Genomic DNA, 11,703 nt, shown 5'->3' on the forward strand with positions numbered 1-11,703 from the left:
TCAATCCCCATTCTACAGATGAGGGAACTGAGGCCCAGAAGCGAAGCCACCGCCGGCAGGCGTGGCAGAGCTGGGATTGGAACCCATGACCTTCTGACTCGCGGGCCATGCTGCTTCCTCCCCCTTGCTGAAGCCAACGGGCTGTCAGGGGAGGAGGTGGCGGCTTAGGGGACGGAGCGCAGGCCTGGGGGGGGGGGGGGGGGGCAAGGGTGACAGCTCTGCCTCAGTGACTTCATTTGTAAAATGGGATTAATAACAATGGTGCTATTCGTTAAGCGCTTACTAGGTGCAGAGCATTGTCATCAGTGCTGGGGTGGACACAGGGTCATCAGATTGTACCAGTCTCTATCTTAATCCCCATTTTACAGAGGAGGGAACTGAGGCCCAGAGAAGTGACTGGCCCACAGGCACAGCTGACAAGTGGCAGAGCCGGGGTTCGAACCCACGACCTCTGCACACAGGAAATGAACCAACACCTTCCCTGTCCACACCGGGCTTAGCCTAGAGGTGGGACCAGACATTAATACTTATAATAAAGGGAAGCAGCATGGCTCCGTGGAAAGAGGCCGGGCTTGGGAATTGGAGGTCATGGGTTCGAATCCTGGCTCTGCCACTGGGCAGCTGTGTGACTGTCAAGTCATTTCACTCCTCTGTGCCTCAGTGACCTCCTCTGTAAAACGGGGACGAAGACTGTGAGCCGCCCGTGGGACAACCTGATTAGAGAAGCAGCGTGGCTCAGGGGAAAGAGCCCGGGCTTGGGAGTCGGGGGGGGGTCATGGGTTCAAATCCCAGCTCTGCCACTTGTCAGCTGTGTGACTGTGGGCAAGTCACTTCACTTCTCTGGGCCTCAGTTCCCTCATCTGTAAAATGGGGATGAACACGGTGAGCCCCACGTGGGACGACCCGATTCCCCTGTGTCTACCCCGGCGCTTAGAACGGTGCTCTGCACGTAGTGAGTGCTTAACAAATACCAACATTTTCTGCCCCCTCCGAAGATTAAACCTGAAACCTTTCCAACCTCTTCACGTGCCTGTGTGAGCCCGTCGTCGGGCCGGGACGGGTCTCTGTTGCCGAACTGCATTCCAAGCGCTCGGTACACAGTGCTCCGCACGGGGTAAGGGCTCGTGAAATGAATTCATTCATTCACCGCTCTTTTACCCAGCGGGACGTTGTCCACAAATGACTGACCCTGTACAATTCGGACCTGCATATAGAAGTAATTTATTGAACATTCAAACTTCATTAAGACATGTGCAATATGGCAATTTCACTGGGTTTAACCCTATCTAGGATGATTTGCTTGCTGGGGCTTAGCAACAGGGTCCAGTTCACACCTAGCGATGATCACTCTATCCGATCGAATAAATACGATACCCAACAAAATGCACCCAAGGCGCCTGGTCTAAAAAAAAAAAAGAAAAAAAGTGATTTCCTATCCGGCCTAAGGACGATACAGTAAGGGCAGATACGCTAGTTTAACGTAATTGGCTGCTTTTATACAGCACTTATATCTCTTAGTCCACAAGTAAATTATTAGGTGATAGAGGACATCTAACACGACCGACTCCAACGAACTAGGAAAGGAATTTCTAACGAAGAAAGATTTTACAGACCCCATCTTTTATACCCACCCCAACAGTCTAACTCTAAAGAGGAAAAGGCCAGCAGCTTTCCCCACGAGAGCTCACGACTGAAGTCGCTCCGCTAGCCGCGGAGATCCGAATCTCCGATCCGTCGGGCATCGAGACGAGGTCCGAGATCTATTTTCCCAAAAGAAGCACAACGCACGTGGGTGAATCGCCTCACTCGGCAACAGCGAAGCACCGCATTCCGAACCATCTCGACCCGGGGACTAAATGAGATCGGCCACATTCATCGGCATCTCCTCCACCGTAGTATTGTAGAAAGTCTCGATGTCGCGAAGAATCCTCTTGTCTTCTTCGGTGACAAAGTTTATAGCCACGCCTTTCCTGCCGAAACGACCGCCTCGGCCAATTCTGTAAAGGAAGAGGGACACCCGACGCTGTTACAGCCGGCCGCCCGAGGTCAGGGGCGATGAAGATCCGCTTGCGCTCAGTTACGGTGCTTGCATGTGGAGGACTAGCTAATCGAGAGCGTCTAGACAAGGAAGAAGTCGCATCAGCCGTCGGTCAGAGTGCCCAACGTGGGTAAAAGGCCTGTTGCGCCTGGCTGCCGCGGGAGATCTTTAAAGGTCTGGAGGAGCGTTGCGCCTTAAAAAGCAGACGACGCCACTGTCTCGGTTGGGGGGTGGAAGTTAAGCAGTGAGCCTTTCGAGATCCCCTCACCCCCAAAAGTGGGCAGAGAGCGATGTCATCCTGGGACAGATGTAAATGCCAGGCAGGGATAATAGAACGAAAAGAAGGAACAGTTACGCGCTCCATTTCGACGCACTTCTGGAACGGATCAACTGCGAACACAAATAACTGCCGGGTTAACTTTCATCTAAGACTCACGGTGGCCGGTTTTGCCGATTAGGGGGCTGGGACGGGGAGAATCATCACCCATCGTTCATTTGGAAGGGAAACCCAAGCCTCATCCACTGCTCTTTTGCTCTCTCGGTCCCCTTACAGCCGCATCGTGCGTTTTGTCCCCCCCCCCCCAAAGTTCTGACTTCCTTCCTTTCACAACAAGCGAGACAAGAAGCACCTAAATACAAAAGCTAAGAATACACAGAGAGGCCTGGCTAGGGCGATCAAGTACATCAAAGAATCATGACAAAAGAAAAACAGATATAAATACCGACTCGCTCTTTATTCAAACAGTGTGCTGTTTCGCTTATGAATCCACGTCCTAAATTACGCCAACGCCGTTTCTGAGCACCATCTCACGTCATCAACTGCTGTTATCGACTCCTGTATTTTTTAAAAAGTCTCTTTTACATCAAGTAACAAAAGCACAGTCGAATCTATTCGGGGATAAAGCCGCTACAGCTAGGCCAGGGAACGAACTAAGCGCTACGAAGAACACCGGAGAACCGCCGAGAAGGCACGAGACAAGCAACACGAGCGCACGACTCTTTAAAAAAGTCGGGAAGTCGGACCGCACGACAAGTCTCTTCCGGCGGCAAATTTGTGGCTAAGTCTTCGTTTCTCCTTCAAGTTAACAGGCGAAGCAAACACCAAGCACCTCGGCACGTTGCTCGAGCCACGACCCACCACCACGCACGGTTGGGGGATGAGAGAGGGGGGACTTTGGGGGCCTTAATTCCCCAAAGGCTAACCCGAGAAGCCCACAGGAAACGCGCACCCGGAAAGCCGGTTCACATTTAAGACTGGCTTGGGTTGACCAGAGCATCCCACCGAAGACCGAGGCCAGTGACTGACCGCGCTGTAAACAAGAGCGACGTTAGGTCCGTCGGGTTCGAGTGGGGGTCGGGGGGCCGACTCACCTGTGAATGTAGTTTTCACGATTGGTAGGCAAGTCGTAGTTTATTACCAGAGAAACTTGTTGCACGTCGATCCCACGAGCCTAGAATCCCAACAAGGAGGTGCCGATTAGGCCGCGGAAATTACGAGCGCCCGAGTCTGTTCTGTTGGCCACCTTACAGTAATGAACTACAACCGGATATATAGTCCACCGTGGAGTGCGGTCTTTTTTTCTCTTCCAAAGAGCCCGACCCGGCGAAGGCTGGTCACGGCCTTCCCCGCAACGTTGGCTTTTGGAACCCACGGGCCAGAGCACTGACCGGAAGCGCTTACCAACAAGTCGGTAGTGATGAGAACTCGGCTTGACCCCGATCTGAACTCCCTCATGATAACGTCCCGTTCCTTCTGGTCCATGTCACCATGCTGCGGAAGCCACGCGACAGAGCGGGATTAGGAACCCGGCCCGGCCGCCCACCCGGTCGTCCCCCAACACACCCCAAGCGGGCATGTGTGAAGCCAAGCGTCCCTGACCGCCGGGAGTAGATCGAGGCGGACAGGGATAGAAAGAGACACGTTTTGCTTTCAGCAGGGGGAACGACAACACGGCACCACACAGCCACATTGTAACTAGTTCCTGCGTCGGGTCGGGGGCCGTTCCGGGGCGCCCTCGCCCGCGCCTTCCGCGGGGGGGGTTAACTGGCGCGCGGCAATGCCATCCCCCCCCCTCTTACCAGAGCGGAAACGGTGAAATCCCTGGCGTGCATTTTCTCGGTGAGCCAATCCACCTTTCTTCTCGTATTCAGGAAAATGACCGCTTGGGTAATGGTGAGCGTCTCATACAAGTCGCAGAGAGTATCCAGCTTCCATTCCTTAGGGGGGGCGGAAGAAGGAAACCGTAGGTCATCGGAACGAGTTTGAACGGGAACAAGTTAAAACAGAGCGGGCTCCACGCAGACACCGTTCCTCCTCGGCACCACCCCGACAGGCACGTATGGGTGCAATCTATTCAGATCTCCTCCTCGGTACTGTCGCACCCGATCGTCAGACACAGGACACTGGACATTAAGAAAGAGGTCCACCCAAGTCTTTTTAGAGGAGGTGCGTTTTACTCTTCTTCCCGTGTGTACTCTGCTAGCACGATCACAAAAACCAAGGCGATGCCTAGTTTCTGTAATTTTAGCACAGCGCTTATTACAAGAAGACCTACCCGGACCATGAGAACGGCCCCCGGAGAACACGTTACCTCTCTTTCCACGTTAATGTAGAATTGTTTGATCCCTTCCAGGGTCAATTCTTCCTTCTTCACTAAAATACGAATAGGATCCCTCATGAACTTTTTGGTCACCTCCAAAACATCCGTTGGCATCGTAGCGGAGAGTAACACGACCTTCAAAAAAATAAAAGCGGGGCAGATGCATTTCAGAAGTCACGGACCACCCCCGTCACCCCGGCGGGACCTCGGGAAGAAAAGCGCGAGCCGGGCGAACACCGCGTGTTTGAAACCAAGCGTCCCCGTCTCACCGCGGTCGTCAAGGTAGACGGCCGGGGATGGTAGGAGACGATTTTTGCTCTGGGCAGGGGGAACGACAACACGGCGCTCCGCGGCTACACCGTAACCGGAACCCGCGTCGTCCAACTGCCGTCGCCCCGCAGTCTCTCCGCCGTCCGTTACCTGAATATTTGTACTCAGCTTCTGGAAGATCTCATAGATTTGATCCTTAAACCCCCGGCTCAACATCTCATCCGCTTCATCCAAAACGAACATCTTGATCCATTTCGGGGCTGTTCAAGAGAACCCTTTGTGAAAACCTTTCGCCGCGGCACCCTCCGACCCCTCCCTCTTCAGAGGAGGGCAATCAGAGAAACATGTTTATCATCATTTCCACATCAGTCCCGAAAGATGGTAAAACACGAAATCATCATTTCCCTTCCACTATCTCCACGAGGTAGATGCATCCACGCCACGTTTATCCCCCGCCCGGACCCCGGGCGACCCAACTCACAGAGATAGCGCCTGTTGAGCATGTCGAACACCCGCCCCGGCGTCCCGACGACGATATGCGGCGCCTCGGCCTGGAGCTTCTGCATCTCGTTCCGAACGTTGGTCCCCCCGATGCAGGCATGGCAGGTCGCTCCCATGTAGTCTCCAAGGGCCAGGATGACCTTTTGGATCTAAACACGAGACTCGGGTGAATGTCCAGGAAGGGACGACCGCTATCCCCCGCCTCGTGACCCAGCTCACTTTACCGTCGGCCACCTGACACTTTTCATTTTTGGTTCGGCGCCCAATGGGAGACACAGAACGACTCAGCCTGGCAAAGCAGCTCATGAATGCACATCATGCAATTTAGCTGTTTCACGGCCCCCTAGCTTCCTTGTTCCCGAAAACGCCAGATCCACCGAAGACGATTCTACCTAGGTGACCGATCTGTGATGCCCAGAGACATCAAGATCGCTCTGCGGCGTCCCCGGAAGGAATTCTAAATCGGGTCAGTCGGCCTAAACTGGCCGGAAAAAAAATACCGCGGGCCCTCGGGTCGGCCCCGACGTCGATCCCGAGACCGTCAATGATGGCGAGGTTATCTAGGCGCTACTGTGGGGTTGACCTCGGGGTCGAGGGGAAGCCAACTCTTGCAATTATCGCTCCCAACCCGTGGTCTCCCGGCTGACGACCGGACCACCGTCTGAAGCCAAGAGACGGCGAGAGCTAGCCTGGATCTCGTTGAAGCCTGCGGCTATTACGGAAAGCTTTACCTGGGTGCCAACACAGCGGAAAGCCTGGAGGGCGATCAACATGCAACGACAGTCACAAATAATGCATCACAAAACTACAAAGACAGCGAACCGATCACATGTGCACTGCAGTTTTCAGGTTGCACAACTGCGTGGTCTGATGATCTCCGAAGATCAGAGATCTTCAGAGATCCCTCGGAACGGATTCCTTCAAGTCTCACGACAAGGTCTCCCATCCGCTGGGACGCGGCCTTGCACAGCGTAGCAACTTCCACCTGGTACCCAGTCCCAGCCTACCTTCAAATAAAGCACAGATAAGCTCCCTACGTGGACCAGGAGAAAAAAAGGGGGGGACGGGACGGGACTGGAAATAGGTCTTGCTTTCCCATTAAAAGGACGGTTCTCAATGGACCGGTTCGGCGAGGGGCATCCTTCAGTTGTGAAACGTGAAACCTATGCAACACGCAAGCAGTTTTTTTTTCTTTTTTTTTTTTTTAAATCTACACTATCAATACCTGTTGAGCCAGTTCTCTGGTGGGGGCCAATACTAGTGCTTGGGTCTCCTTGAGCTCAATCTCCAACTGTTGCAGGATGGAAATAGCAAATGTGGCTGTCTTGCCAGTACCTGACTGAGCTTGAGCAATCACATCATACCCTAAAAAAAGTAGGAAACATATTTACTGTTCCCACACTCGTCATTTCGTCAGTTTACACCACGTATGCCTTCTGGTAGGTGACTTTCGCCCGATGAAATAAGTGATCAGCAGACTTTACTTTTTTTTTTTCATCTCCATCTCAGGTCAGTCCCGAAAGATGGTATGCCATCACGTCACTCGAGGGACGCCGCCGGGGGCCGGGAGGGGAGGGCGGGGATGGCGACCGCCGCCGTCCTCGGACGGCCTTACCTTTGATGCAGGGGATGATGGCTCTCTGCTGGATGGCCGAAGGTTTCTCAAAACCGTAGGCGTAGATACCCCGCAGCAGAGACTCTTTCAAGTTCATATCATCAAAGTTATCCACGATCTCATTCCAGTTGCTCTGCGGGGCCGAAAGGGCAACGGATCAACGGGCGGCCGGATCGGAGGACGACCCCCCCCGGCCCGGCCCTACATCTACCGGGACTTACCTCGATGACACCTTCGGGGTCCATTCCCTCCGGGCCGCCATGTTCTCTGCTGCAAAGACAAAGGGCGTTAGTTAGCGGGTCCTTCGGGGCTCGGGAGGCCGCGGGTTCGGATCCCCCCCTCCCCCCTCATCGGCTGGGTGACTCTGGACGGGTCACTCGGCTTCTCTGGGCCACAGGGACCTCGTCCGTACAACGGGGATGAAGACCGAGCCCCACGCGGGGCCATCCGACCGCCTCGGCGCTTTGCGGCCCTGTAAGCGCTCAACAGGGGCCGTCACTACCTTTGACCGCGTGGCCCGGGGCCCCGGAGTGGCAAGGTGACGGGTTCCGATCCCGGCTCCGCCCCTCGTGGGCTGGGTGACCTCGCTTCTCGGGGGTCCAGACGGGGACGGAGCCCCGAGCCCCACGTGGGGCCGGCCGGGGGTCCGCTTGGCTTGCAGCCGCCCCCGCCCCCCCCCCCCGCCCCCGTGGCTCCGTGGAGAGAGCTCAGAGGTCCCGGGTTCTAATCCCCGGCTCTGCCACTTGTCAGCACTGTGACTGTAGGCAAGTCGCTTACCTGTGCCTCATTTACCCCTTCTGTAAAATGGGGAAGACTGCGAGCCTCACGTGGGACGACCTCACTACCCCCTCCGTACCCCAGTGCTTAGAACAGTGCCGGGCACACGGTAAGCACTTAACACCAACGTCACTATTCTGGGTGCCTCACGGCCCTCATCTGTAAAATGGGGCAGCAGAGTGAGCCTCACGGGGGACAGCCTGATGACCCCGTATCTCCCCCAGGGCTTAGCACAGTGCTCCGCACACAGTAAGCGCTCAACACCAACATCGCTGTTCTCGGTGCCTCAGTCGCCCCTTCTGTAAAACGGGGATTCAGACGGTGAACCTCACGTGGGACCACCTGATGACCCTGTACCCACCCCAGCGCTTAGTACGGCGCTCGGCACGTAGTAAGCGCTTAACAAATACCAACGTTATGATGATTCTCGGTGCCTCAGGGGGCCCCCTCTGTAAAACGGGGGCGGAGACGGTGAGCCTCACGGGGGACCACCTGGTCGCCCTCTTTCAACCCCAGCGCTCAGGAACGGTGCTGGGCACATAGTAAGCGCTCAACAGATATCCTCATCCTTCTTCTCTGTGCCTCAGGGACCTCGTCTGTAAAATGGGGATTCAAACCGAGCGCCCCACGCGGGACAGCCTGGTTCCCCTCCATCTCCCCCAGCGCTCAGCACAGTGCTCGGCACAGAGTAGCCGCTTAAACGCCAGCATCATCGTCATCATGAGTATTACCGGTGCCTCACGTGGGACAACCTGACGACCCTCTTTCACCCCCCAGCGCTTGGCACAGTGCTGGGCGCACAGTAAGCACTTAACCGCCAACATCCTTCTTCTTCTTCCCGGTGCCTCAGTTGCCTCGTCTGCCAAACGGGGGTGCAGACCGGGAGCCTCACGTGGGACCGCGTAGGACGACCCCGTACCTACCCCAGCGTTTAGCACAGTGCTGGGCACGTCGTAAGCCCTTAATACCAACGTCGTCATGTTCTGGGCCTCTGGGACCTCGTCTGTAAAACGGGGATTCAGACTGTGAGCCTCAGGTGGGACCACCTGGTTGCCCTCTTCCTACCCCGGCGCTTAGCCCGGTGCCGGGCACGTAGTAAGCGCTTCACAGATATACCGTTTTTATTCTTGGTGCCTCAGGGACCTCGTCTGCCAAACGGGGCTGCAGCCTGTGCGCCTCACGTGGGCCCAACTGCTGACCCTCTTCCTACCCCAGCGCTTAGCACAGTGCTGGGCACATAGTAGGCGCCTAACAGATACCAACGCTATCATTCTTCTTCTGGGCGCCTCAGGGACCTCGTCTGTAAAATGGGGATGAAGATTGTGAGCCTCACGGGGGACCAGCCGGTCGCCCTCTTCCAACCCCAGCGCTTAGCACAGTGCCGGGCCCACGCCAGGCAAATACCGACGTTATCATTCTCGGTGCCTCAGTGACCCCTTCTGCAAAATGGGGATACTGGGAGCCTCACGTGGGACCCCCCCCCCCCGATGACCCCGTACCTCCTCCGGCGCTTAGCACAGTGCCGGGCACACAGTAAGCGCTTAACAAGGGCCAACCTGATCATTCCTCTCGGGACCTCGTCTGCAAAATGGGGCTGCAGCCTGGGAGCCTCCCGTGGGACCCCCCGATGACCCTGTACCTCCCCAGGCGCTTAGCACAGTGCTGGGCCCGTAATAAGCGCTTAACAGGGACCAGCACCATTCTCCTTCTCGGTGCCTCGCTGAGCTCGTCTGCAAAATGGGGCTGCGGCCTGGGGCCTCCCCCTGCGCTTAGCACAGTGCTGGGCCCGTAATGAGCGCGTAACCGGGGCCAACATCCTTCTTCTTCTCGGTGCCTCGTCTGCCAAACGGGGCTGCAGCCTGGGAGCCTCCCTTGGGGACCCCCCGCTGACCCTCCTTCTACCCCAGCGCTTAGCCCAGTGCTGTGCCCCTGGCAAAGCGAACCCCCCCATTACGCTGACGAGGTCGGGAAGGGTGTTGGCGAGGCGGGGTGGGCCCCCGCAGGGACCTTACCCCAGGGCCCGGCCCGGCGCGGCCCCTCCCGCTGCCATCGCCTGGCGGAGGGGCGGGAAATGGGCGAGGGCGGCGCAGTTCCCCGCCGCGTCCGTTGGGGGGCGCTCGACGCCCAACCGCCCCGGCCGCCCGCCAGGCGGCGCCCGAGAGCGCGCGCCCCCGCCCGCCCTTCGATCCCCGGCTCTCGCGAGACCACCTGCGGCCCCCCCCCACCCACCGCGCAGGCGCCGAACGACGAGGGGCGCGCGCTGCCCCACGTGACCCGCCCGGGGGGGGGGGGGGAGAAAGAGGTGCCGCAATGGCGCGCGCCGCCGCCGCGAGCGAACGCGCCTGGACGCCTCGCGCACACATAGAGCGCCCGCCATTAACGATTAAGGGGCTGCCCGGGAGGGGGGAGAGGGGACACATCCCCGTCGTCGTCCTCACACCCCCACCCCCCACCCCGTCTTAGAAGGTTCTCGAAAGCGTGTGGTGGGGGAGGGGATAACCCTGCGCTAAGCGCCCCGCCGCGCCCCGGCGCCCTCACCTGCCGTAGTCCGCGGAGCCACCAGACATGATCCACCTCGCCGCTCGATCGAAAAGGCCGCGCCGCGCCCCCCGCCGCCTTTTATAGCCTCCCCGCCGGAACTCCTTCCGCGCGGAGGGATCCACGGCCCCGTCGCCTCACCGGGAGGGGGGCGGAAAAAAAGTCCCCCTGCGGCGGCGGGAGCGGCGTGGAGGAAACACCCGCCAACCTCCGACCCGCATCCCCGTCGGGACGGTGGAGGCCGCGCCGGCGGTCGGCGACGGGATGGGGGATCCCCGGGGGGGGGTCGTGGGGGGGGGGCTCTTTGTCTTCGGCGGAGGGATATTGCAGCAATGGTGGGGGGGTGAGGCGGCTCCCCCGCCTGGGCCGGTCCTTCCCCTCCCCCCCCCCCCCCGCCTGCGCGGGTTTTCCTCATGGCGGCTTTGCCGCAGAACGTGTAGCAGAGGAGGGAAGGGGCCTCCCACGGGGAAAAGCAACCTCCCCTACACACGTAGAGACGATCCGGGCTCCATTCGAAGCCTCTTTTCCCTCAGAAAATGGACCCCGGGCGCCCCCGCCCCCCCCCCTCTTGCTCTCTCCCAGAAGCCTCCGCGGCTCTTGCCATGGAGGCCGCAACCCCCGATTCCGTGTCAACGCGGCCTCCCTCAGCGGGGAGGACCCGCCGATTTCCTTTCCTTCCCTCATTCCGTAGTGTTTATTGAGCGCCCACTATGTGCTGGACTGGACTAAGCGCTTGGAATGCGCACCACACAGAGACAGTCCCCGCCCCCTGACGGGCTTCCAGTCTAGTCGGGGGAGACGGCCAAGGACGGTGGCGATAAATAGAGACGAGGGGAAGAACATCGCATTAAAACAATGGCAAATAAATAGAAGCAGGGTGATGTGCAATCAGGGAAGGGGGTTTCCCTCCTTCCTTCCTGGCCATGTCGGCTTTCGGTGGGCGCTTACGAGGTGCCAAGGCCTGTTCTAAGCGCTGGGGAGGGCAGCGTGGCTCCCTGGAAAGAGCCCGGGCTTGGGAGTCAGAGGTCACGGGTTCATTCATTCCATAGTATTTACTGAGCGCTTACTATGTGCAGAGCACTGGACTAAGCGGTCGGGACGAACAAGTCGGCAACGGATAGAGACGGTCCCTGCCCTCTTGACGGGCTCACGGTCTCAGCGGGGGAGACGGACGGACGAGAACGATGGCGATAAATGGAATCGAGGGGAAGAACGTCTCATGAAAACAATAGCAAATAAATAGAATCAGGGTGATGTACATCTCATTAAACAAAATAAATAGGGTGCTGAAGATCTATTCGGCTCTGCCCCTTGTCAGCTGTGTGACCGTGGGCAAGTCGCTTCACTTCTCTGGGCCTCAGTTA

The 11,703-nt window shown here is 57.8% G+C and overlaps 1 protein-coding gene and 4 non-coding genes across 8 annotated transcripts; all 5 read right to left on the bottom strand.

The window, feature by feature from the left end:
• Window positions 1-1,201: 1,201 nt before the first annotated feature.
• Window positions 1,202-10,436, bottom strand: EIF4A2 (eukaryotic translation initiation factor 4A2). 4 transcript variants are annotated; one of them, XR_005660404.1, is made up of 12 exons: window positions 10,340-10,436; window positions 7,246-7,294; window positions 7,025-7,157; window positions 6,635-6,774; window positions 5,390-5,558; window positions 5,059-5,168; window positions 4,630-4,773; window positions 4,118-4,255; window positions 3,720-3,809; window positions 3,410-3,489; window positions 2,765-2,873; window positions 1,879-1,997 (listed from the first exon to the last, which is right to left on the bottom strand). XR_005660404.1 is itself a non-coding variant. In XM_029061626.2 (11 exons), exons 1-11 carry the CDS (start codon window positions 10,366-10,368, stop codon window positions 1,853-1,855), a joined length of 1,227 nt encoding a protein of 408 aa, XP_028917459.1. In that variant the 5' UTR covers window positions 10,369-10,436; the 3' UTR covers window positions 1,202-1,852. The 4 variants fall into 4 exon arrangements, 2 of the variants coding, with proteins under 2 accessions (XP_028917459.1, XP_028917468.1); XR_005660403.1 differs by having other exon boundaries at window positions 1,900-1,997; window positions 2,761-2,873; XM_029061626.2 differs by lacking the exon at window positions 2,765-2,873 and having other exon boundaries at window positions 1,202-1,997.
• LOC114815497 lies at window positions 3,550-3,686 on the bottom strand. Its single transcript, XR_003763281.1, has one exon. It is a non-coding gene; the product is annotated as a small nucleolar RNA SNORA4 (small nucleolar RNA).
• On the bottom strand, window positions 3,893-4,026 carry LOC114817630. The gene has a single exon (XR_003765494.1). It is a non-coding gene; the product is annotated as a small nucleolar RNA SNORA63 (small nucleolar RNA).
• Window positions 4,410-4,589, bottom strand: LOC114816738. The gene has a single exon (XR_003764549.1). It is a non-coding gene; the product is annotated as a small nucleolar RNA SNORA81 (small nucleolar RNA).
• On the bottom strand, window positions 6,874-6,954 carry LOC114816752. The gene has a single exon (XR_003764565.1). It is a non-coding gene; the product is annotated as a small nucleolar RNA SNORD2 (small nucleolar RNA).
• Window positions 10,437-11,703: the final 1,267 nt, after the last annotated feature.

The sequence above is a fragment of the Ornithorhynchus anatinus genome, chromosome 1 (assembly GCF_004115215.2).
Source record: "Ornithorhynchus anatinus isolate Pmale09 chromosome 1, mOrnAna1.pri.v4, whole genome shotgun sequence".
In the NCBI taxonomy this organism is placed as follows: domain Eukaryota; kingdom Metazoa; phylum Chordata; class Mammalia; order Monotremata; family Ornithorhynchidae; genus Ornithorhynchus; species Ornithorhynchus anatinus.

Excerpts from the sequence above, each read along its gene's own strand:
- EIF4A2 (XM_029061626.2), bottom strand. The coding sequence starts at position 10,368 with ATGTCTGGTGGCTCCGCGGACTACGGCAG. Across the intron at positions 5,169-5,389 it reads GCTCAACAGGCGCTATCTCT|CCCCGAAATGGATCAAGATG; the intron begins GTGAGTTGGGTC and ends TCTCTTGAACAG. Across the intron at positions 3,810-4,117 it reads ATTTCACCGTTTCCGCTCTG|CATGGTGACATGGACCAGAA; the intron begins GTAAGAGGGGGG and ends TGGCTTCCGCAG.